Here is a 22,331-nt window from a genome sequence, read left to right as displayed (position 1 = left end):
TCACAAAGCTTAAATTCTAAGGAAGAAAGAGACAAATAATAAAGTGGCAAGTGTTGTGAAGACAATTAAAACTGGGGGAAGGGGATGAGGACAGGGCTGGAACATAGAGCCGTCAGGGAAGCCTCACCGAGAAGGCTGCAACTGAGAAAAGAATTTGAAGGAACTAATAATGAGGTGATCGTGCAATCCAGAAATGAGCAATCCAGGCAGAGCAAACTGCAAGCATAAAGGCCTGAGGTTTATTTGTAGAGAAGAAAGGTGGCCAGAGTGGCTAAAGTGAATGAGTGGAGAGCGACAGGTGGGAGAGGAAATGTGTTGGGGGTAGGGGGTGGGGAGAGGAAGGTGCAGAATTCAGCTGTGGGGCCTAGATCTTCTTTGAGGGATTCTGGCTCTTACTCTGAGCAACACAGGCGATCACTGAAGAGTTAGTTCGAGCAGAGTTTTAGAAGAATATCTCCTATGAGGAGAACAATTTGTAAAAGAGAAAAAGGACAGAAGGGATTATGGAAGTGCAGATCCTGTACGTATTTCAAAGGTAGAGCCAGTAGTTTTTCTCACAAGTAGGAAAGGCATAAGAGAAAAGGAGAATCAAGGATGACCGAGGCTTTGGGCACAGCGGGTAGAATGATAAACCAGCCATCAAGGGAGAAGGGAACTACGAAAGAATAGGTTTAAGGGGCAGACCAGTTCAGTTTCAGCTTCGATAAGTTGGAAAGAAGTTGGAAATATTAGCTATTCAAGGCAAAATGCGGTGTATACAACTGGATACACAAGTCCAGGGTTCAGGAAGACAGAAAGCTATCACCACAGATTTAATTTGGGATTCTTACGTGACCCAGTACTTTTTCAAGGGATCAACTTGGGTCACAAATTAAAATGTTCTTCTAAAGGGCAGCTGATTCAATACAATAGCAGAACTAAAATGGTGTGTTAGGTAGTAGTGCCCTGTTCTCTAGGGACATTATCTATCCAGCTGGAAAGGCAGTCTATGATTAGCACCAACATGACCTCCCAGAAAACACCTGGCACCAAACTGCACACATTCCAGAGACAACTGCACATTTAAATTCACACCTCTGTCTTTACCATCCCGGTTCCTACTCCCAGATTCCACTTTCACTGATGTCAGATCTTGGCATCACTGTCCCCAATGTCCGCTCACTAATAAGATAGTAATAATGACTTAGGTGAAAATTATACCCAACAGTCATGTAAAAAAGAAACTTGCTCAATACTGCTGGCACTTTGGTTTACTTGCCTTCTTAACAACTGAATCCTCCTTAATTCTATCTTAACCAGCTACAAGGTTGAGACTTTTTCCAATTTCAAAGGGGTTAAGTCTCGCATTTTATACTTAGTATAAATTTTATACTCAGTAAATACTTTATACTTAGTGTATATACTTCAGAGATTATTTTTTTATGTGCTACCAAGGGGACCACAGAGATGATTTTCTTAAATGCCTAACATGGACAAGCCATAATATACCATATCTAATGAAACCTGGAGAACATAAAGTAGGCAGAAAAAGGGAGGTAAAGATTAATGTTCAGTACATGTGAGCTTCTGTTAAACACAAAGTAAACAAAAAAAAATTTTTTTTACACATATTTCAGTGATGTTTACAAATCAAGATAGCACTACCCAATAAAGACACAGTCATAATTTCTGGTACAACAGTTCAGAACCATATTGTATGGTGAAGTTAAAAGTATTTGTTGATAGGGAAAAGAGAATGCACATTACTAAGAACTAAATACAATTAATACTTAGCCCTAAGAACCTAGAAACTCTGGAGTGGGTGGGAACAGGGACCTAATAACAAACCATTTGGTAAATGAAATAAGATCAAACACAGTACTGGACCTGCTGGCGTAAGTTTTTGTTCCACTTTAAAATGAAATCACAGCCATCAAAATGCAAAGAGGTACAAAGATGATTATCCCAAAAGAAATAAGGGTATGTGGAAAGAAATAAAAGGTAGCAACAAAATAAGAGTCATCATAAAGAAGTAACAGCCGCATAGACAAAGTTATATTGATTCGTTTAATCTGTGTTTCAAGAAGAGAAAATATTTCAAAGCAGAATTACTTGTCCTGAGATACACTAACTTGAAGAAGGAATCTCTGATTTCTAAAGGATTCTAAGACCCCAACAGAAGTTAATAATCGTCGCAATGTACTTCACTTCCATCTGTAAACTTACGTGTACTATAAAACGACCTTGTACTAAATGTATGCTTAGTCCATTACCACCTGCAAAAACGATTTAAGAGTTTCCAAAAGGCATTCAGGTAATTTAAAGACAATCATACCTAGATACAAAAGGTCACATAAGATTCCATTTATATGGAATATCCAGTATAGGTAAATCCAGAGAGACAGAAAGCAGACATGATTGCCAGGGACTTGGGAGAGGAGGGGAGGTAGAGGTTTACAGGGTTTCCTTTTGGGGTGATGAAAATGTTTTAGCGCCAGACAGGTGGTGGCTGCACAACACTGTGAATGCTCTAAATGCCACTGATTTGTTCACTTTCAAAATGGTGAATTTTATGTTAAGGGTCCACTTTGGCCTCAATAAAATAAATACAATGTATCTCCTTTAAAAAAAAAAAAAAAGGAAAATTATGCCATATAGGGTACCCCAACTTGGAGGGGAAAAAAAAATCTATGGGATGAAATGGAAAAACACATATAATCTAAAATGGGTCAGTGTGCTCTCATCTCTAGTCCTCGGACAGAAGAAAACTGGAGCTAAGAGTTACTAAGTGTCTATTGTGTTTTGGTGTTCAGAAGGACTCACCTTCTGGGACATTCTTTTTACCAGAACAAAACTAAAATAAAAAACTCAGATTTCTTGAAATCTACGCTTAGGACTTACAAGTTCATATAGTTATATCTTCTGTTCTTGGCACTATATTCAGGAGGGTAAACAAAAGAAATTCATACCTGTAAAAAACATACACATACAGCTAAGCTATATTTAAGGCTTAGCTACTCTTCCACACAATATTTAACATTAGTCACTCCAAATAATCCTTTACAAAAATTTTCTCTACAAAACAGAATGTCAGGGGTGCCTGAGTGGCTCAGTGGGTTAAAGCCTCTGCCTTTGGGCTCAGGTCGTGATCCCAGGATCCTGGGATGGAGCCTCACATGGGCTCTCTGCTCAGCGGGGAGCCTGCTTCCCTCTTTCTCTCTGCCTGCCTCTCTGCCTACTTGTGATCTCTGTCAAATAAATAAATAAAATCTTTTAAAAAAAAAACAGAATGTCAAAGCAAGCACCACCCAAAATATCCCCAGTGGGGATAATTAAACCCCATTAAATTATCAAAAATTATGATAATTTAAATCATAAAACTCAAAAAGCTAACCTACTCAAGAGAAACAAAAAAGCACAGGGTGTCCAATAACTGCTTTTGTGAATTACGTCACAAACATTTAATGGACAAGGTTGGTAACTAGAGAAAACCCTACTCTCCAACATGTCCTGGTCCTTCAACAGGTCTGAACCAGTAACTGGGAATCAATATCCAGAATTTCTTTAGGAAGCACTAAAACCACAATACACACACACATCATGATTTGAACTGTGGAATCCAGCTGGCTACGTGAAATCAGTTTTGTAAAATCTGCCAGTATTAACTACATGACATTCATGTTAAATTTAACATCGGTATTTTCAAGGTCAATGTTATGTTTGTTCAACTTCTTGGAGTCATTTTTGTGATATTTTTAACATCTGACTAAAGCTTCTGTCATCACAAGAAGCTCACACTGTTTACAAACACTCCGAAGCAGCAGCTGGTGTTCCTCAGTCACATCTTGTTAAAATGAACAGAGCAGCAGTTTCAAACTCCAGGTATATTTTTCTCCTACTGATGTGTAAAAAACTTTAACTTAGAAAGTTTTTCTCCTTTACGACGGAAAGACACACAATGAAATGGAGGCGATTTAGGATAAAGCTATAACACGATCACAAATACAGATTCTTATGCATGCTTAGTGGGAGTACAGCTATCATGCTGAATGACCTAAATCCTAAATAATATTGATACTGTTTACATCTTTCATGTCATTCTTAATACCTATTCCCATCCCCTTCAAAAAATGTAGAAACTTACCCACACAAGCATTGAGGAATAGCCAATCAGTCTTTTTCATCCTGTTTTTAATTTGTTTTAGTTTTTTAAAGTCCACTTCAAGTTCCTCCTTGCTGCCAACAGCACCAGCCAATTCAATCCTCTGAAAATCCATTTTCATTTCCGAGTCCCGTTTTGTAGTGGGAGGTGATCTTCTTTGGCTATTCCCACTGCTGCAGCTTCCCCTCCACCGAGCTCGGTCTTGCTCATTTATTATTGATGAAGCCTCTTCAGTCTCTGCCAACTCTATTGCTTCAATATTATTAGGTCTGGGATGGTCACAAACAACACATTTTTTAGCCTTGGCCCAGTTTTCATACGTGCAAATAGAACAAGTCCAGTGCTGGGTCCTTGTGTTCGGTTTATTTCTATCATTGTATTCCTCACAAGGATCAACAGAAAAAGCAACTGGTCTTGAACCAGATCCTGAGGATTGAGGAGATTCTGTGGGACTCCTGGTCCTACGCTGGGATAAGCACTGGGTACATCTGATTGCTCTTGGCCAGTTCAAATAGGTACACATGTGGCATGACCATTTATTTGCATTTTCCATGCTGTATGAAGACTTAACCCTGGGTCTTGCACTAGAGTCTGGACATATCAAAGGACTACTTCCTCCTTCGGTGCTGGAAGGATCCCAATCTCTACCAACATCACTTGAACCACTTTTAAATGGATCTTCTGTGATAATTGTTCCACTTGGTCTTTGGGCGCGACACATAGTACACTTGATCGCAGATGGCCAGTTTTCATACGTACAATATTCACAAGCCCACTTAATTCCACGTTCTGACATTGTGCTCTTCTTGAAGTGAGTTATGTCAGGCAGGAAGCTATAAATAATTAGGACATAGTTATTAAAACAATAACTACATAATTCCATCTCTGTGCCCCAAAGTACCCTTCAACTTATAAAATATAAATCTCACAAAAGCAGCCTGTGAGATTTAGCAATGAACTATCCTTACTTTTCCAATTTCCATTAGAGACACCAAAGACAAGTTTCCAAAGAAAAATCTTAGACTTCAGGGATTTAATGAAATTGTACTTTAGAATGCAAAAGGGATAAGCAGAAGATAAAGGGAGGTTTGTTCTAAGAGGGAAGCAAGTTAAAACAGAGAGGCCACTAATAGATGTTTAATTTAAGCCAGGTCATCACCATCGATTTAGAAGAGTAACCAATAGTTAAGATTCAAAGAGAAGGGAAAGAACACAATCAAATAACTTAAACACGTAACCATTCTCAAATTATGAACAACATAGATTCTTATGCTATCTAGGTACAGTATCCTTATGCTTGATTCACTGAAGAATTCAGAAGATCAAACAAAGTCAACTCTATCATTTTTGCTAAGGAAGAAAAAGCAGCTTAAAAGTGCTACTTATCCACTGCTCTTATTAAGCACAGGCAGAAAAGAAAAATGTTGAAGAGTAATCCTTACAATCAGAAAAGTAACACTATGAAATACAGATCAAGTTCCTTGATAGCCTACACCCTTCAAAATCTAGTTATCTCTGAAGCACAAAAAAATAAAAACTATACATCATCTACTGGGACAATAAAATCAACAGAATGTCCCTAAGATAACTACTAGCATACTCATGCCAATAGAATTTTGAATACTCATACTCAAAATATTCAGTATTTAAAATACATTCAAAATTCAATTCATACTAAAAACCTATATTCAATATTTTAAAAAGTTCATAGGATTCTACACTGGGCTTATTACTAACACTACACTAAAATGAAGACTTCATGATTTAATGCCAACTAATTTATGAACTAACTTCCACAGCAAATTTAATAATTACTTTTTTTAATGGCTGCCACTAAAGCCTGACTCTTCATTTACTTATATCCCTTCTCAACTAAGTATTATCCTGCCACATATTTTTAACGAGAAAAGTAAAAAGTCCTAGGCAGAGTAACAGAAGCTTTTGCCTCCCTTTCTCAGGGATTTTTCCTGACCTGAAAAGCTTAATCTTTCACTTTGTATGTGTTTATTACTATGTCTCTGTTTGCCAAGTCCTCACCCCATTTATAGTGTGAACTGTTAAGACAAATTCACTACAAGAAAGGCTATAATTTATTAGCTAAAATAAAAATCACACTTACTAAGGTTTTAGTTTCCATGCTATAACCTCCACCTTGCACATGGTTAGAATAAAAGTATGACTTATAAATCAGACCAAAGACAAGATTCAGTCTTCATGCTGGCTCAGATTCTGACTTCCTCAGGAGACACTGGCAAAGCGTGCTAAGTAGTTCTGTCTGACTGTGAATAGCTAGTCCTGTAAAGGAAACCAAAACTGAGTTTCACTTGAAGCCTGCTATTTTATCCAGAAGTATTTATTTTTTAAAAAGCCTTTATTTTAATCCTATTCATTTCTTTTAATAATGAACTGTATTTAGCATTGTAATTTAATAAATTAAATTTATTTAGCAACAAAATTAGCTAACTGATTGGGCTGGTCAGTCAAATAGACATGGGAAAGACATTTTTCTCTAAAGCGTTAAACGTGTGTGTATGTGAACTAATGGTATCCTTAATATTAACTTAGTCGTGCTAAATCAGTTCCTACCCATATTACTTGTTATTACTGAAGAGAGAAAGGATGTAAACTAAGTAGAAAAGCAAAAAATAAATACTGCTTGTATTTAGCCTGAAGTCTTTTTCTCCTTCAGCAATTGTATTTCCCCCCAACCCAGGTTATTTATATTTACAATGCTTAGATTTTGAAATTCAGTTTGTACACACAGATTACATACACTCTAACAGCAGTCCAAAAGTGTGCTAAAGAGCAAGAAACTATAATCATACAGTTCATATTTCATATTCACTAGGCAGTTTCTTCCTTTAGTTTCTCAGGAATGAAATATAAATAAGTTGCTTGTGCTACTGGAAAAAAAACATGGTCAAGTAGAAACTTATCATGACAAGAACAAATGACATAATGAATATATATCCAGGGCTACTACACGTAATTTCAGTATTTCATTCAAAATATTCACATTCAAAATTTCATGCTTGCTTCACTAAGTCTTAGTTTGGTATGTTTATAGGCTCAACTGAACAGCTTGTAAATTTACATTATCTTAGCTCATCTTCATGGAATTAATGTGCCAGCACAGCATGTTTAAATGTCCACATCTGACCAAAAAAACAAAAAACTGTCATAAAAAATAGAGTCACTGTCATATATGCCTGGTAAGTAGCCTCCCTCTTCAAAAATCCAGGTAACTAAGCAATACCAAAACCATGCTCCAAAGTTTTAAGGCAAGTGAATTATATTAAATAATGATGTATACAGTGTCAACTCTACGGGAAAGTGAGGTTTTGGAGAAATACCGTTTTTTAGTAACTGAAAACTAAAACTCACTGGAGAGGATTATCTGAGAGAGCCATTTATACCTGCTGTAATCAGTAAGTGGAATGGAAGAGTAAAGATGACTTTGGCTCAACTATATGATTTTGCATTACTGACAACAAATTAACACTAAGTACATTTTTTCTTCCAGATGTCAAAAATCCCCCAAAAAAACATAAAATTATTTTTAATAGCAACCAGCTCTGAGAATTAATACTGTACAGCAAAATAAAACTGTTACAAAATATCTTTTATGTTAACAGTCATATACCCAAGTAAATTTAATTTGCAAGTCTAATTTTACATGGAAACACTTCCAAATTCTATCCAATGAATTATACTTGCATTAATTGGTACAATAAAAAGCAAAAACAAAATCTGCACAATCTGGACCCTCTTTAAGGAGAACCACACACAACTTCTACTCTTCAAACAAATATTCCTTGGTTCAAATGCCACACCAACAATTCTCATCCTGTGGATCAAAGAATCCATGAATCCATTTGTGCATCAAGTTCTACCTGTAGACAGACTGAATAATGTCTCCAAGTATATCAATCAGTCCTAAACTGACAACTGCTTTTGATTATATACTTCCCAGTTGAAATAATAATAAAAGCCCAAGTATTATGAGTATACAGACTAATGATCAGGGGAAAAGAGAAGCTATCAATTAAACATTTTTTATATTGTCATGCTTAATAATAAATTAATTAGCCCATATTAGTGAAGCATTACCAAACATTGTTGAAGAACCAGATCTCTATTAAAGGAAATTCCTCAAAATCATAGCTACCCTACAAATTCTCCCAACCACCTACTAAAACCCTATGAAAAAAAAATGGGAGAAGTGAAATAATCCTCATCGTGTATAAACTCCTTAAGAAAGAAACAGGGCGCCAGGGTGGCTCAACTGGTTAAGCATGTGCCTACGGATCAGGTCATGATCTCAAGCCCCAGGTCAGGATACCCTGCTCAATGGGGAGTCTGCTTCTCCCTGTCCCCCTCCTCCTGTTATGTATGCTCTCTCTCTCTCAAATAAATGAATCTTTAAAAAAAATAAGAAGAAAAGAAACAGAGAAGCCCCCCTGCCAGTTAGTTTCAAATTAAGTCATCCAAATGAAGGACTAACAGCAGTCTTTAAGGTTTTGTATTAGCTTTATTAAATATGAGTCTGTACTCAGTAATATAAACACTAACTCATTAATATAAATTGTTGATATAAATATTAATTAACATAAATCTATGGAAATTTATAAATGCTCAGAAAGCATCTGAGCAGAACAGAGATGCAAGTTAAAACTAGGTTATTCCAAGCATGCTGAATTTTCAGGTTTTGTTACAATATCACATGGTAATTCTGAACTGTAATACCGATATATAAAAAGTACTACTTAACTCTTAAGCCAAAACTCCACACAGTCATTCCCCTCTTTTCTCCTCCACATCTTTCTACATCACTGTCCTTCCTCCAACAGTCAACAGAAAAAAACAACTGGCCTTGAGCAAGATCCTGAAGACTGATGATACAGTGAACCCTTTATCCATAAATCTGACCTCATTTCAGGGCTCCAATACCTTATCACATCCTACATTAAACCTCTTCTCTTCCTCTCACAGCAAACCCTTAACGCTGATTTCTCCTATTTCCATTAAGGACACCATGAGGACCTCTGCACCCAGTAGAGAAAGGCAGAATCCTCTTGAATTTTGCCCTTCCCCCCACCAGAGTCTCTCTAGTGATTTCTGTCCAATCAGTTCCTTTCTTCCCATTTCCCACTGCCATCAACCCTTCTCAGTTCAGGTCAGAACTACTGTAACAGCCTTCGAAGTGCCTTCCCTTTCGAAATCCACCCAGCTTACTGTTACCAGAAAAACCCTCCTAATAGCAAAGCACTCTTTCCTAAGCAATTCCACAACAGTAAGAACTCCCAACTCCTTCCCATAGTCATACACACAACCCACCTCACAGACTCACTCCCAAACACCTCACACATACCCTAGCCTCATGCAATTACCACCCCCAACCCACCCCAATGATACACGAAGGCACTACCTTTACAAACCCAAGCATAACAGATACACATGCCCAACCTGTGGCAAATCCCATCCCTTCTTCAAAGCTCGGTTCAAGTCTCATCTCTCTTACGAGTATTTTCCAAATCACTTCAAGTATACTAAACCACCACACTTCTACTGGCATTTGACACTAACTGTATTCCCTCCTGGTACTAGTTTCCAGAATACTAATTTGTGTGTGTTGTCTTCCCTGTATTATTCCCTCCCTCAGTTTTCAATCAGGTAGCCAAGCTTTCAAAAACTGTGGCTCAGGGACGCCTGGGTAGTGCAGTCCATTAAGGGGCAGACTCTTGGTTTTGGCTCAGGTCATGATCTCAGGGTTGTGGGATCAAGTCCCACATCTGGCTAGGCTCCACAAGCAGCATGAAGGCTGCTTAAGTTTCTCTCCCTCTCTCCCTCTCCCTCTGCCCCTCCATATCCCCCCCACCCATGCTTGCTCAGCACGCATGTACACATTCTAATAAATAATTTAAAAAAAAAAACAAACTGTGGCTCAGGGCATCAAGTAGCATGGAATGTGGACCAGCCCTGTGTTTAGTAAAATCCACAGAACAGACCATATTGAGTGTATTGAAAAAAGAGAGGAGTAGAGCTTAGAGCAATTTCAGGCAAAAAGAAATTTTAGAGGATGGGATCCACTCCTGTGGCAAGACCTCAGTAGACAATGTCCACCACCAACAACTAGGTATTTCAAACCACAGGCACTCATGAGCGGGTTAACTATTCAAGTCCTGCAATGTAAAGGACACAAGTCCTTTGTGTCCCGTAAACGTAACAAAAACTTTTGCAATCATTAAATACCTTCTGAGAGTGCTAAATCTATGCGAAATTTTGTAAAAAGTAATCAAGAATCAGATCTCAAGGGATGCCTGGGTGGCTCAGTTGGTTAAGCGTCTGCCTTCAGCTCAGGTCATGAGCCCAGGATTCTGGGATCAAGCCCCTGTCAGGCTCCCTGCTCAGCTGGGAACCTGTCTAGGGCCCCTCTCCCTCTGCGACTCCCTCTGCTTGTGCTCTCTCTGTCCAATAATAAAATATTTAAATAAATAAATAAAATTATACAGAATATTCCCATGGCATATCTAGACTGAGAACTATTACAAAATCTTTAAAAAGTTGAGCAGTAAGACCTTAAAAAATTATTTATAAGGGGCACCTGGGTGGCTCAGTCACTTAAGTGTCCAACTCTTGATTTTGGCACAGGTCATGATCTCAGGGTCCTGAGATCGAGCCCCGCCTGGGAAAGACTCTCTCCCTCTCTCTCTGTCCCTCTCTCTTTAAAAAAAAAAAGAAAGAAAGAAAGAAAGAAAGAAAGAAAGAAAAAAGGTTATTTATAAAACAAAATATACTAAATTTAGCATCTAAAACTGAGTGGGGGAATAAAAACAACTTGAAAGAAAGAAAGAAAGAAAAGAAAGAAAAAAGGTTATTTATAAAACAAAATATACTAAATTTAGCATCTAAAACTGAGTGGGGGAATAAAACAACTTGGAAATAGTCACCATGGTTCTCAACTATAAAATACCTTAAGGGTTTTTTTGATTTGTTTTGTTTTTATTTTGGAGACAATCCCTGAGAAAGAAAATATTATTAAAGCCAGCCTGGAGGCATCTGGGTGGCATAATGAGTTAAGCGTCTGATTTCAGGTCAGGTCATGAGATAAGCTTGAGATTCTCTCTCCCTGCCTCTGCACTTTCCACTAATGCTCTCTCTCTCTCTCCCTCTCAAATAAATAAATCTTAAAAAACAAAAAACAAAAAACCAACCTGACTTCCCTTAAACTAATACACTAATCCAAATTACTAAAGAAACCACAGTATATGGATTAAAATTAAAGAAAAGGCTTCCATTTCATTGGGCAATCGAAAAAGGGAGAATCTCCCCCAAACGACAGATGTGTATGAATTGCAGCACCTACACATAGTCCTGTTTCAAAGGAAAGTAAAGACTGCGACATAGCAAGTAAATCAATTTTCTCTTAGAGCCTCAACTCTCACATCTGTTTAAAAAAAAAAAAAAAGAAATGAATTAAGATAATCTTGAGAATCTCCACCCCATATACTAAACTGTAACTATCAAAGCATCTCAATATTCTTCAATGTAAAGATTCACTTTAGTATCTTGTTCATTGAATTTGTTTTGCAAATACTCTATTTCCAGAGATAATGAAACATTTTCCTACCTTTTCCCTGCTCCATTTGTTATAAGTTCTGGTAGCAAGCCCAATTTTTAAAATACATACTAATATCAAGGTAACAATCACTTAATAGATATAAGCAGTATCAAAAACTTATTTTTAAAATAAAGCTATCAAACATTCATATACCATACCACCTATGAATTACTTGTGCCAAATAATAATAGTTATCAAACCTGAGTAAGATCACGCTTCCACATCTAATTACCAGTTTGCAGGATTATAGGGGCGAGACAGAACTGATTCCATGGAGATGCAATCAGCAAATCCCTGTGTGTGGGGGTGTGTATTAAAACTTAAATACGTATTAAAAATTAACCTAAACACTGATATGATATTAAGAAATTATTAAAATTTTAAGGTGTGATTAACAGTGCGGTACCTATGCTCTTAAAAAAGACCTTTTCAGGGCACCTGGGTGACTAAGTTGGTTAACCGTCTGTCTGCCTTCAGCTTAGGTCTCAAGATGGAGTCCCACATCGGGCTTCCCACTCTGCTTTTCCCTCTGACCCTCCCCCTTCCATTGCTTTCTCTCTCTCTCTCTCTCTAATAAACAAATAAATAAAATCTTTAAAAAAAAAAAAATCCTTTTCAGGGTGCCTAAGTGGCTCAGTTAGTTGAATTTGGATCAGGTCAAGATCTCAGGTTTATGAGATCAAGCCCTGCATCAGGCTCAGCACGTAGGATGGAGCCTGCTTAAGGTTCTCTGTCTGTCTGCCTCTCACCCCACCTTCCTTTCTTTAAAAAAAAAAAAAAAAAAAAAGGTCCTTTTCTCTTACTGAAAATATTTACATTGCTGTAAAATGTCTGGAATTTGCTTTAAAATACTCCCTTGGGAGGAAGCAAGAGGAACATAAATGAAACAAGACCGGCCAGGTATTAGTACCTGGGTGACAAGAGTATGAGAATTCATTTTCCTAGTCTCTCTCTATGTATGTGTGTATGCATGTTTGAAGCTTTTCACAATGAAAAATTTTATTTTTCATTATTTTTCATCATTTTCAAATCTATTACAAAAGTAACAAATGCTGTTAAAGACTGAGAATTAAGGCTCAGACTATTAGAAAAAGAGCAGGAGGGGCATCTGGGTGGCGCAGTTAAGGAGTGGACTCTTGGTTTCAGCTCCAGCTGTGATCTCATGGTCCTGGGAAGGAGCCTCAAGTCAGTCTCTTGCGCTCAGCATGTAGCCTGCTTAAGATTCTCTCTCTCCCTCTGCCCCTCTCCGCCCCCATGCTCATGCTTTCTCTCTAAAATAAGTAAATAAAATCTTTAAAAAAAAAAAAAAAAGAGCAAGAAAAGAAGTAGTACACTGCATAATATTCAGACTGCTACTCAAATGTTTGCCAGGGGCCTGTGACAGTCTACAAACTGTTTACTGGTCTGTAGAGAAACTGAGTAAACATTTTCAAACTTCTGTAGTAATTTTACAGAATTTTATGACTCTTGAGTCTAATAATAAATATTTGTGTTTGAGAAGCAATGTTAAAACATTTGTAAAACTTACAAATACAGCTTCTTTCTAATAACTTGCAGGTACAGGTCATAAAATAGAGAAAATCTCTCAAAATATGAACCAAAGTTTATTTCAATGTAAACTTGCGACAGGTGAATGTCACACTTCAGAAAACTAAGTTAAAAAGTGATTTTAAAAAAAAAGGTCTTTCCAATGTCTCTCATGATCAGAGACGCAAAAATCCTCAACAAAACAAACCTCAACTCCAACAATGTATAAAAAGAATTATACATCACAAGCAAGTGGGGTTTATCCCAGATATCCAAGGCTAGTTCAATGTTCAAATAAAAAATCAACTAATGTAATCCTTCATATCAACATACTAAAAAAGAAAAAAAACCCACAAGGTCACACAAATACATGCAGAAAAGGCATTTAACAAAATCCAACAACCCACAACAAATATATGCAGAAAAGGCATTTAACAAAATCCAACAAGCCCATTAGAATGGCCAAATCCATGAAGCATGGGGTAAACTCTCAGCATATTAGAAATACAGGGGAACTTCCTCAACATGGTAAAGAGCATATACAAAAACCCACAGCTAACATCATATTTAATGATGAAAAACCAGAAACTTTTCTATTAAGATCAGTAATAAGGGAAAAATGTTTCCTCTCACCATTCCTTTTAACAACGAATTAGAAATTCTAGCTAATGCTGTAGGAGAAAATTAAAAGTACACAAATTGCAAAGAAAAACTGTCTTTTTTGACAGATAGGATGACCGAAAATGTAGAAAACCCCCGAAAGTCAACAAAATGACACCTAGAGCTAATAAAGTGATTATAACAAGGGTGCAGGATAAAAGGTCAATATACAAAATCAACTGCTTTCCTATATAACACAATGAACAAATGGACTTTGAGATTAAAAACATTATCACCAGGCACCTGGGTGGCTCAGTGGGTTAAGCCACTGCCTTCAGCTCGGGTCGTGATCTCAGGGTCCTGGGATCGAGCCCCACATCAGGCTCCCTGCTCAGCAGGAAGCCTGCTTCTCCCTCTCTCACTCCCTGTGCTTGTGTTCCCTCTCTCACTGTGTCTCTCTCTGTCAAATAAATAAATAAAATCTTTTATAAAAAAATTAAATAAATAAATAAATAAATAAAAACATTACCACCATTTACATTACCACCCCCAAAATTTAAATACTTGGGTATAACTCTAACAAAACACATACAAGACCTATATGAGAAAAACTATAAAAATCTGATGAAAAAAATCAAAGAGGAACTAAATAAATGGATTATTATTCCATGTTCATGGAATGGCAAACTCAAAACAGTCAAAATCTCACTTCTTCCCAACATGATCAAGAAATTCAATGCAATCCCAATCAAAATGCCAGCAAGTTATTCTGTGGGTATCAACAAAGCAATTCTAAGTTTATATGGAGAAGCACAATTTCCAGAATAACCAAAAAGTCGTGAAGAAAGAAAAAGTCTGAGAACTGATCCCCCTAGCTTCAAAACTTACTATAAAGCTACAGTAATCAAGACAGTGTGTTACTGGCAAAAGAATAGACAAATAAGCGAATGGGATAGAACAGAGCCCAGAAACAGACCCACAAATATAGTCAACTGATCATCGACAAAGGAGTAAAGGCAATACAATGGAGAAAAGATGTCTTCCCCCCCCCCCCAAAAAAAAAGGCACTGGAACAACGAGACAGCCACAGGCAAAGAATTTACTCTACACACAGACATCACATCCTTCACAAAAATTCACTCAAAAATGGATAACAGACCTAAATGTAAAATGAAGAACTATAGGGGTGCCTGGGTGGCTCAGTAGGTTAAGCCTCTGCCTTCAGCTCAGGTCATGATCTCAGGGTCCTGGGGTCGAGCCCCACATCAGGCTCTCTGCTGAACGGGGAGTCTGCTTCCCTCTCTCTCTGCCTGCCTCTCTGCCTACTTGTGATCTCTCTTTCTCTCTGTCAAATAAATAAATAAAATCTTTTAAAAAAAAATGAAGAACTATAAAATTCCTAGAAGATAAAAGGATATCTAGATGACCTTAGCTATGGCAATGACTTTTTAGATAAAATACCATGAAAGAAATACTTCCTGAAGTATTTATTACAATTAAAACTTCCACTCTGCAAAACACAGTCAAGGGAATGAAAAGATAAGCCAAAAATAGGAGAAAATATTTGCAAAAGCCCTATCTGCTACAGAACTTTTATTCAAAATATACAAAGAACTCCTGATTGAAACTCAACAGTAACAAACAATCCAATTAAAACATGGGCAAAAGACCTAAACAGACAAACCTCACCAAGGAAGACCTACAGATGGCCAATAAGCACATGAAAAAATGCTCAACATCCTATGTCAATAGGAAAACGCAAATTAAAACAACAATTAGATACCACTACACACCTATTATAGAATGGCCAAAATCCAGAACACTGACTACACAAAATGCTAGCAAGGACATAAAGTAATAAGACCTCTCATTCATTACTGGCAGGAATGCAAAATGGTACAGCCACTTACAAAGAGTGTTTGACAGTTTCTTCATACAACCCAGCAACTGTGCACCTTGGTATCTACCCAAAGCCGTTGAAAACTTACGTCCACAGAAGTCTGCATACGGATGTTATTCGTAATTGCCAAAACTCGCAAGCACCTTCAGTAGGTGTGACACATGATCTAAGGTGAATGGATAAACTAAGGTAAAATGAAATACTACACAGGGATGCCTAGGTGGCTCAGCCAGTTAAACATCGGCCTTCAGCTCAGGTCATGATCCCAGGGTTCAGGGATCGAGTCCCACATCGGGTTCCCTGCTCAGCCAACTCTCCCTCTGCCTGCTGCTCTCCTCGCTTGTGCTCTCTCTGACAAATAAATAAATATTTAAAAAAAGAAAGAAAGAAATACTATTCAGTACTAAAAACAAGTGAGGGATCAAGCCATAAAAAGACACAGAGGAACCTTAAATGCCTATTACTAAGTGGAAGAAGCCGATATGAAATTGCTATATACTGTGTGATTCCAATTACATGATATTCTAGAAAAACCAAAACTAACGAGTCAGTGAAAAGATCAGTGGCTGCCAGGAATTGTGGGGAGGCAAGAATGTACAGGCAGAGCAGAGAGGATTTTTAGGGTTGTGAAAATATGCTGTATGACACTATAATGGTGGATACTTGTACATCCTATGGGTTTTGACACATACAGGATGGCGATACGAAAAGTGAACTTTAAATGATGGAATCTGGCTGATAATGATTTATCATGGCAGATTCATCAATTGTAAACAAATGAACCACTTTGTTGATTAACAGTGGGGGAGGCTACGCCTGTGTTGGGGCAAGGGATATAGAAGAACTCTTTATAGTTTCTGCTCAATTTTGCTATTAACCTAAACTGCTCTAAAAATAAAGTCTATTTTTTAAAATCTGCTCCTTAATTTTTTTGTCACCAATACACAGGAAACTCCTTAAAAAAAAAAAATCAGCTCTCAAAGAATGATGGAGAGTTTTTAAAAAGACCACAGTAACTTTTGGGTTGAACCTAAAGCTGCTCTAAAACATAAAACCAAATCTGAAATACAGTCACACCTAAAAAATTTAAAAAAAAAAAAAAAAGACAGAAATTACTACGAAGAGCTCCTACTGACCAAATTTGGATCAACTTGAGCATCACCATAAACAATAACAACAAAGATTTTTTTATTTTTTTAGATTTTATTTATTTTAGAGGAGATAAAGAGAGAACAAGCAGGGGAGGAGCAGCAGAGGGGGAGGGACAGGGAGAGGGGAAAGAATCTCAAGCACACTCCACACTGAGCACCGCCAACCAGATTCGGGGCTTGATCCCAGAACCCTGGCATCACGACCTGAGCTGAAACCAAGGGTCATGCACTCGACAAACTGAGCCATCCAGTGCCCCAACAATAAAGATTTTAAAACACTGACTAAATTAAAATTTGTAAGTTTACACAGACATTGATAAACACACAAACAAGTAAATGAGAAAGCTCCTCCTTGCAGTAAAAATCCAACTAATAAATGCAAAAAGGGTAACTGGATTCAAAAATCACTATTTGCGGGCACCTGGGTGGCTCAGTTGGTCAAAGTGTCTGCCTTCACCTCAGGTCCTGATCCCAGAGTCCTGGGATACAGTCCCAGGTCAGGCTCCAGGGAACCTGCTTCTCCCTCTGCTGGCAGCTCCCCTTGCTTGTGCGCTCTAACAAATAAAATCTTTTTTTTTTTTTAATGGCAGACTCCAACACATAGTCTGAAATTTTCTTTTGCCTTTATAAAGATCATTAATGGAGTAAGTGCCAAATTTGAGTAAGATTTGTAGAATCTTGGGGCACCTGGCTGGCTCAGTTGGTAGAGCATGCAACCTGCCAGGTCTTCAAGTATCTGCTCAGTCACTGAAACACAAATACACACGCACTTCAAGAATATCCTACGGGGGCTCCTCCGTGGCTCAGTGGGTTAAGCCTCTGCCTTAAGCTCAGGTCATGATCTCAGCGTCCTGGGACTAAGCCCTGGGTCAGGCTCTCTGCACAGTGGGGAGCCTGCTTCCCCCCTCTCTCTCTGCCTGCTTCTCTACTTGTGATCTCTGTCGAATAAATAAATAAAAATCTTAAAAAAAAAAAATCCTTCAACATTTTCCTTCAGTAATGTACCAGTGCCTTCCACCAAAGTGTTAAGGTGAAATCTACTCTAATCTACTATGGGAAGATCAGTTCCATCTCTTGATATTTGTACTCATTTCTCCCATATACAGGAAAATGTACTGTACTTCTTAGACACAAATTCAAGTCCCTCTCCACTTCTTACTGAATCTCAGATACTGGCCAAATGAATAAGACCCAAGGGTCCATTGAAAAAAATTATGAAAATGCCATACCTGTCTTTAAGTAGGTACTAAAACCAATAACCTCAAGATCCATATCCCATAATTAATATTTACCAACAACTGCCATCTTGAAATAACACCACCTTAAATTATGTATGGACTTTTAGGCCACAAAACACTTACATTACTTCCCTTAATCCTAAAAACCCTCAGGTATTCACCCCTAAGATATCTAGAATCTCCCTGAGCTACAAGTATATTCATTTTAATGACAAGGAATCCAGGGCACTAGAAAAAGTAAAATGACTTGCCCAGGGTCACAAAGTTTTAGAAGTAAACCCCAAATTCTGACTCCCGTTTTTTTCTCATTAGTCTATCACAGCCTTCCAGGATTACAAAAACATTTCCCTAGAATAAAACATGAATATTAGGTGACAGGACAGGCTGACTATAGTCACTGTCTCTAGCTACCACAAGGCACTGATACTACCTCCAAAATAAATCCCAAAATCTTGATTTTCCTCCAGAATCCCCTACCACAGCCCTAGTCCCAGCCATCAACTCTCCTGTGGATTACTGCAAAGCCTCCCCACTCTTCTTACTGCTTCCTACCCTATCCACCACCCAAACACAGAAACCACAGGGATTCTTTAGAAAATGTAAACAAGGTCACAACACAAGGATTTAAAAGCCTCTAATGGCTTCTGATCCACTCCGAATAAAATTAAAATTTACCAGCATTTCTTGAAAATCTCTACATAAAATTGGAGTTCATTCTGTTCCCTTTTACCAGCAAGCTTGATCTCACATTAAGAGTTTTGTATTTGAAATCTCTTCTGCCTAGACTGCTCTATCCCCAGACTTGCATGTGGTCAGCTGTCGTCACTGAGATCTAGGTTTTAACACCACATCCACAGAAAAATTTTCCCGGACCACTCAATCACATCCACCGCATGACCCGGCTTGCGTTATCTGCAGGGCACTTATCACTAGCTGGTTTGTTTTCCTTGTCTGCTCCTAGATTGCCTCTCCATAGAGGAATGTAAATACAAGTCTTGTTCACCTGGGTATCCCAACATCCAGTATGGCTGCTTTAACGTGAGTAGGTCATACTAAATGTTTTAATTCAGTAACAGTTTTACACAGTAGGTACCTAAAAATTAATCTGCTAGATGAATTTCTATAAAAATAATGCCTTCAGATTTTCAACTTAATAAAAATTCCCCTTATATCCCACCATACACACAAAGGGAGACAGACGAATAGGGAGACAGAATTCTCTCTTCCTATCTGTGAGGATGAGCCATACGGAAGAGGGTCACTCCACCTTTCTTTAGATGGTCCCTCCACCAGCCCCACAATACAAGCTCTGGGAAAGTGAGACAAGGACTAGATAGGAGTGTCTTTCCAACCTCATCCACATGCTTTAGCTATCCTGAAGCCTCTGCTGGTCCTTAAGCAAGGCATGTAATTTTCAATCTCCATGCCCTCACACACAGGTTTGCTTCTGCACAGGATGCTTGCCCCTTCCCATGCACCCCCCATCTTACCCAGTTTCAGAAACCTACCACTTCTGCGAGGACCAGCTTAAATGCTCCCATCTCTGTAAAGCCCTTCTTGACCCAAACCCAACTTGTGCTAACTTAGTCACTTCTTTACCACTTCATACTACTTAGTTTTGTGAATTATGGTTTCCTTCCAATGACTGCCTATGAAAAATTTACCTTTATGTCTCTATAAACAATGTCAACTCTGCAAGTCACTTACTCATCATTTAGGCAATAAAAAGCAACGAAATATTCTACTAGTATTTACTGACTAGATAGCATTTTTTGGGTAGCACTTCAAAAAAAAATTAGGCAAAAATTAGTTCTGCAAATTACTGTAGTTCCCATGTGAAAACAAACTTTAGTCTTACTAAACACCAAAAAACAAGTTTTTATAGTAAAAATTTATAATAACATATTACCCACCCTGACCAAAAAAAGCAAAGGATTTAGAAGTGTGTTTGTTAAAAACCACAGAAATGATGTCCTCCCTTCAGAATTCCAATCAAAGTGAACTGCTGCCACTTGACAGAGTCACCATGTGACCCAGCAATTCTATTCCCAGGTACATACCCAAGAGAAATGAAAACTCAGATCCACCCAGACACTTGTACACAGTTATTCAGAGCGGCCTACTTCAAAATAGCCAAAAAGTAGAAACAACCTGAATGTCATCAATCAATGAATGGATAAGCATAAACAAAATGTGGTGTGTCCATACAATATTAATTATTCAGCCATAAAAAAGTACCAATACATTTTAGCCACAACATGAATAAACCTTGAAAACATTATGCTAAGTGAATGAAGCCAGACACAAACGGTGTCATATTGTATGATTCCACTCATACAAAATATAGAGAACAGGCAAAACCATAGTGACAGAAAGATTAGTGGTTCCCAGACACTGGGGCAAAAGAGGGAATGACTGGCTGATGGGTACAGTTTTTGGGGTGATGAAATGTTCTGAATAGTGGTGATGGTTACACAACTTTGTGAATACACTAAAACCAATGAATTATATACTTCCTTAAGAGGGTGAATTTCAGGGCACCTGGGTGGCTGAGCTGGTTAAGTGTCTCCCTTCAGTTCAAGTCATGATCCCAGGGTCCTTAGATCAAGTCCCATGTGGGGTTCCCTGCTCATCTGGGAGCCTGCTTCTCCCTCTCCTTCTGCCCCTCCCCCTGCTCACACATATACTCTCTGTCTCAAACAAAATCTTTAAAAAAAAAATGACTTTCATGGCATATGAAATAAACTTCAAACTGTTAGTTTATTTTTTTTTAAGATTTTATTTATTTATTTGACAGAGAGAGATCACAAGCAGGCAAAGAGGCAGGCAGAGAGAGAGGAGGAAGCAGGCTCCCTGCTGGGCAGAGAGCCCGATGCGGGGCTCGATCCCAGGACCCTGAGATCATGACCTGAGCCGAAGGCAGCGGCTTAACCCACTGAGCCACCCAGGCGCCCCCAAACTGTTACTTTAAAATTAAGGAAAAAAATGGAAAATATGCAACCGATTCCCACAAACTTTATGTATTCAAGTATTTTTTTATTTGTGTGAATTCAAGCCACATAAAATTCTGACTTACCAAATGGTGAAAAACCAAAATTATGTTGTACTGGTTAAGGAAGAGAGTGAGACAGCAAATTTGTTTTTTCATTACTGAAAAGTTAAATTCACTAGGCAGCTGAAAAATTATCAACTTTATATTCAATTTACCTGACCAACATCCATTTTAAAATTCAAACTGTTGTCTCTCGTCAAAAATTTCATCTTAACCAAAATACCACCCTCCCAGAAAGTAAAGAATGCTTACTGATCCAGATTTCTCAACTAGTAAAATTACTGGCATCAACTCCACGGAAGTGCCTTTTACAAAGGCAAATAGCCTAAGTAAAAATTCTTAGTATGTCTGGAAAGGTCCTAAACAGACTAATTTCAGCTTCGATTATGCTAAAAAGGTTGTTCTGACGCTAACGTTTTTATGTAAACTACTTTCTTAAAAAAAAAAAAAAATCCATCAATTACAAGGAAAAAATATTTTGATGAACTGGACAAAGAGGCCAAGTTCCCGCATACATGCAGTGGATAAATAAAGATTGTTTACTGCTAAGAGACTACGTATCCATAAAATACCAAGCCTCCTACTCACACACGCAACAGAAACATATACACCTATTTTCCAAATACACCAGCACCCACCCATGTACTATATAATTACAAGTTATCCTTGGTATACAAAAATACTATGGACAGGCTTGTTTGTGTTTTCTTCCCACAGCGCTGACAGGTAGCAGTGAATCACACATTCTCCTGTGTCTCATCTGCCTCATGATCAATGACACACGTTGCCAACATCTGAGGTTAAGGATGCAAACTGAGACTACAGATTATTTTTTCCTTCTCATGATGCTAAATGTTACCTGTATACAAATACAGGACAACCTCCCTTAGTGTCAGTGGTGCGAAACGCAAACCACAAAGCAAGTAACTGCGAGAGACTCAAATCTGAAGGAAACTACAGAACTGCAGTACTTACTGTAATTTGAATAATACATGACTACCAAATTGTTGAGCGCACGCTCCAGGAAGAAAACCAAACTAGTAATAGAAATAAACATACTGACCCCCCCCAGAAAAAAAACTTTAAGAGACAGACATAATT

The 22,331-nt window shown here is 38.0% G+C and overlaps 1 protein-coding gene across 4 annotated transcripts in view; it reads right to left on the bottom strand.

Moving 5' to 3' along the window:
* Positions 1-22,331, bottom strand: part of LOC111145393 (zinc finger RANBP2-type containing 1) — a 57,206-nt gene that overhangs the window by 31,744 nt on the left and 3,131 nt on the right. For 3 of the 4 annotated variants that reach the window (XM_022500269.1, XM_022500268.1, XM_022500267.1), the window contains one exon: positions 4,124-4,974. In XM_022500269.1, the coding sequence (XP_022355977.1) occupies positions 4,124-4,937 (814 nt within the window). In that variant the 5' untranslated portion in view covers positions 4,938-4,974. Of the gene's footprint in view, positions 1-4,123; positions 4,975-22,331 lie in introns of those variants that run through there. The other variant, XM_022500270.1, reaches the window with a different exon arrangement.

The sequence above is a fragment of the Enhydra lutris genome, unplaced genomic scaffold (genome assembly GCF_002288905.1).
Source record: "Enhydra lutris kenyoni isolate GAN:26980312 unplaced genomic scaffold, ASM228890v2 scaffoldscaffold12, whole genome shotgun sequence".
Classification (NCBI taxonomy): Eukaryota; Metazoa; Chordata; class Mammalia; order Carnivora; family Mustelidae; genus Enhydra; species Enhydra lutris.
The sequence above is the reverse complement of the archived record's forward strand: the minus strand, read 5'-3'. Positions and strand labels throughout refer to the sequence as shown.